The 2,774-nt window shown below is 34.6% G+C and overlaps 2 protein-coding genes across 2 annotated transcripts; both read left to right on the top strand.

Moving 5' to 3' along the window:
* Positions 1 to 901: 901 nt before the first annotated feature.
* LOAG_18990 (hypothetical protein) lies at positions 902 to 1,356 on the top strand (the record flags this gene model as incomplete). The annotated part of the gene is made up of 1 exon (XM_020451649.1): positions 902 to 1,356. The coding sequence occupies one exon, from the start codon at positions 902 to 904 to the stop codon at positions 1,166 to 1,168; it is 267 nt and encodes an 88-aa protein (XP_020304548.1). The 3' UTR covers positions 1,169 to 1,356.
* A 202-nt stretch (positions 1,357 to 1,558) lies between these two features.
* LOAG_18991 (hypothetical protein) lies at positions 1,559 to 2,118 on the top strand (the record flags this gene model as incomplete). The annotated part of the gene is made up of 1 exon (XM_020451650.1): positions 1,559 to 2,118. The coding sequence occupies exon 1, from the start codon at positions 1,813 to 1,815 to the stop codon at positions 2,116 to 2,118; it is 306 nt and encodes a 101-aa protein (XP_020304549.1). The 5' UTR covers positions 1,559 to 1,812.
* Positions 2,119 to 2,774: the final 656 nt, after the last annotated feature.

Consider the following 2,774-nt stretch of genomic DNA (forward strand, 5'->3'; position numbering starts at 1 on the left):
CGTTGTCCCAAAGATGAAGTAACCTTTGTCTTTGGACTAGTGGGAGATCAAATTGCTGGTTACTTATCCATAGGAGATTTAAAAAATCTCAGCAAGTTAGCACTTTTCTTTCATTTACATATTATCACGCTATAGATATTTCCTAAGGGGAAGAATCATGTCCACCAAATTTTATGATTTCAATTACTAGTAACTGTAGGAGATAAGGAAAATTGAAATGAGTTAATGAGTTAAAATGAAACGATTGGTAATACTAATAATATCATCTTACAGGAAAATCTCCATGATGTCTGAATGTGCAAACTATGAGTTAAACCGTCGATATCAAATACGCATTACTGGGATGGTAAAAGGAACCCAGCGCTCATAAAAAAAAAGATTGAAATTAAATCTCAGTATGCTAACGATAAACCAGCCTTTGCTTTTGAACAAACGGGAGATAGGATTTATATATATATATTAAATCCTAAACTGGACAGTTTTCACAAGCAAGGAGACGTTACATATTCTTCGCTTGTTCTCCACAACTGAGCCACAAACAACGACATCTTCGCATATCTGCTACTATTGGACAGCAAACTACGATATTCTTTCTATGCTAAATATGTTTTACGTAACATATCCCCAACTCAACGACCTATTAACTAATTGACAGTCAAATTATTATCGAAGGCAATGACAAGGAATTTGTTAATTGATCATACTACTTGCTTTCTGTATAACTCATTTATTACTGCTTACCAATTCATGGTGTAATAGATATATTTTACACCCCTTTCTGTTGTTAACTAGTAATATTGTGCAAGAACAATATTATGTCCCGAATAAACCTGTATCGCCAAGAAAACAAGTTCAATAGAAAAATAATTTCCCAACAAATTTTGGGTACCATGAACCGGGAATGTCGGACACTATAATCAAAAGTGCTCAACCGGCAAAGCGAGAGTTGGAGAATCTTCTCGATGAAGCAAAAGCTATGGTCCTAACGCCTCCTGATCAACATTTGTCGGTGGAGGAAAAGGAGCAGCAATTCAAACTCAAGGCGTCTATAACTCTATGTTGGTACACTCGGATCAACCAACGAAAAATGGTTGGAGTATATCTAGAAACAAAAGAATGCGCAGAAAAGAAAGGAAGAAGACAACTGCACGGATATGGTCGACGATGATAAAAGCTTTCTAGATTAAGTAAATGACGAGCAAAAAGCTATTATAACTCCAGATATGTACAAGTATGAGTTTAAGCAAGCGGTACAGCGCCTACACAAAGCAAGACAAATAACGAACAAAAAAAAGGGGCCCTCAGTAGACAGTAAATTTGCCACAATTACCACTACCAACATTCAATGGTGACCCGAAAATATGGAGAGAAGAATTCTGGGGTAGTTTTAACGCCACAGTGCATCTTCAAAAAATACCCGATGTTCAAAAATTAAATTATCTAATCTCCTGCCTCAAAGAAAATGCTCTACAAGCTGTTAAAGGCTATGATATTGCTCAGAAAACTACGACGTTATCAGGAGCTTTGGTCGAGAAATTTGGAATCTTATCCACTACAAAAAAGTTGCTGTGAAATGAGCTGTACTCCATCAAAGAATATGATCGGGAGTGATGATCGAGAGTGGGACACAATCGTCGAAATTATGGAAAGAATATTTCGATAACTGGAAGCAATGGGTGAATATTTGGAGCATTCCAGCATTGAAATTATTATTGAAAGTAGATTGCCAGTTTGGATATTGGGCAAAGTTTACCAACAAAAGGACCAGGAATCTCGGACTCCGAAAATTCCTGCAAAAACTAGTCTAAAGAAATGAACAAATACAGAGAAACCAAGCCTCTGGTAGTGGGTACCAATGAAAATCAATCGGGTCGAAGTCGAGTCACAACCCACGCAGTACTAAAGGAGAGAGGTCTGTTTTGGCCGCAATCAATCAACCCAAGCCAAACGATAGTAAAAGGATCACAAACTCAAGGGAATATCCTGAAAGTGATAAAATACGAAGACCCTGCTCATTTTGCAACGGGGATCATTGGGACAGTAATCGACAATAATCGTTTTCATTTTAACTATATGTATTTCACATTGTTTCAATTTATTTTGTTCGGTTTTATTTAAAATACGATCTGTGAATGGTAGCATTTCAATAATCGAAAATGCAAAACTTGGAATTTCTAGATAAAACCTGGAACATATTAGGAATATGTCGGAAAATTTTTCAATTACTGAACAATTTAATTGTTGCAAACATTGAAAAATGAATTCAAATTTCAAACTTAATTAAATACCAGAAGATGAATTAAATACCGCTTTTCCGCTTCAAACATATTGGGTTTATTTCAAAGAAGGAACAACAAGTATCGGCGATAACATCTCTCGAATATGATATCCAGGTTAATTATTCTTTGCATAGGCCTAATTTTTTGCTACTACATGAAGGTTCACATTTAATTGATTCAAATCACTTGACAGATGGAAATTTTCATGTTACATAGAATTCAATGAAATGATCGTAACTGTGATTATCATCTGAGTCAGTTATTCATTAATCAATGACTGATATATATATATATATATATATATATATGACAAATGCTTTTCAAATAGAATGATCTTTAGAACTGAATAATTATTTGAATCATTGTAGATTAGATGAATTTACTTACGTGACAAATTAGAAATGAGTTATGTAGAAATCTGAACGCCACGTTTTTTGTTTTCTTGTTTTTTTTTTTTTTTTGTTATTTATTGCTTCTTGTTCGCCTTTTATCGTC

The sequence above is a fragment of the Loa loa genome (assembly GCF_000183805.2).
Source record: "Loa loa unplaced genomic scaffold supercont3.822, whole genome shotgun sequence".
In the NCBI taxonomy this organism is placed as follows: Eukaryota; Metazoa; Nematoda; class Chromadorea; order Rhabditida; family Onchocercidae; genus Loa; species Loa loa.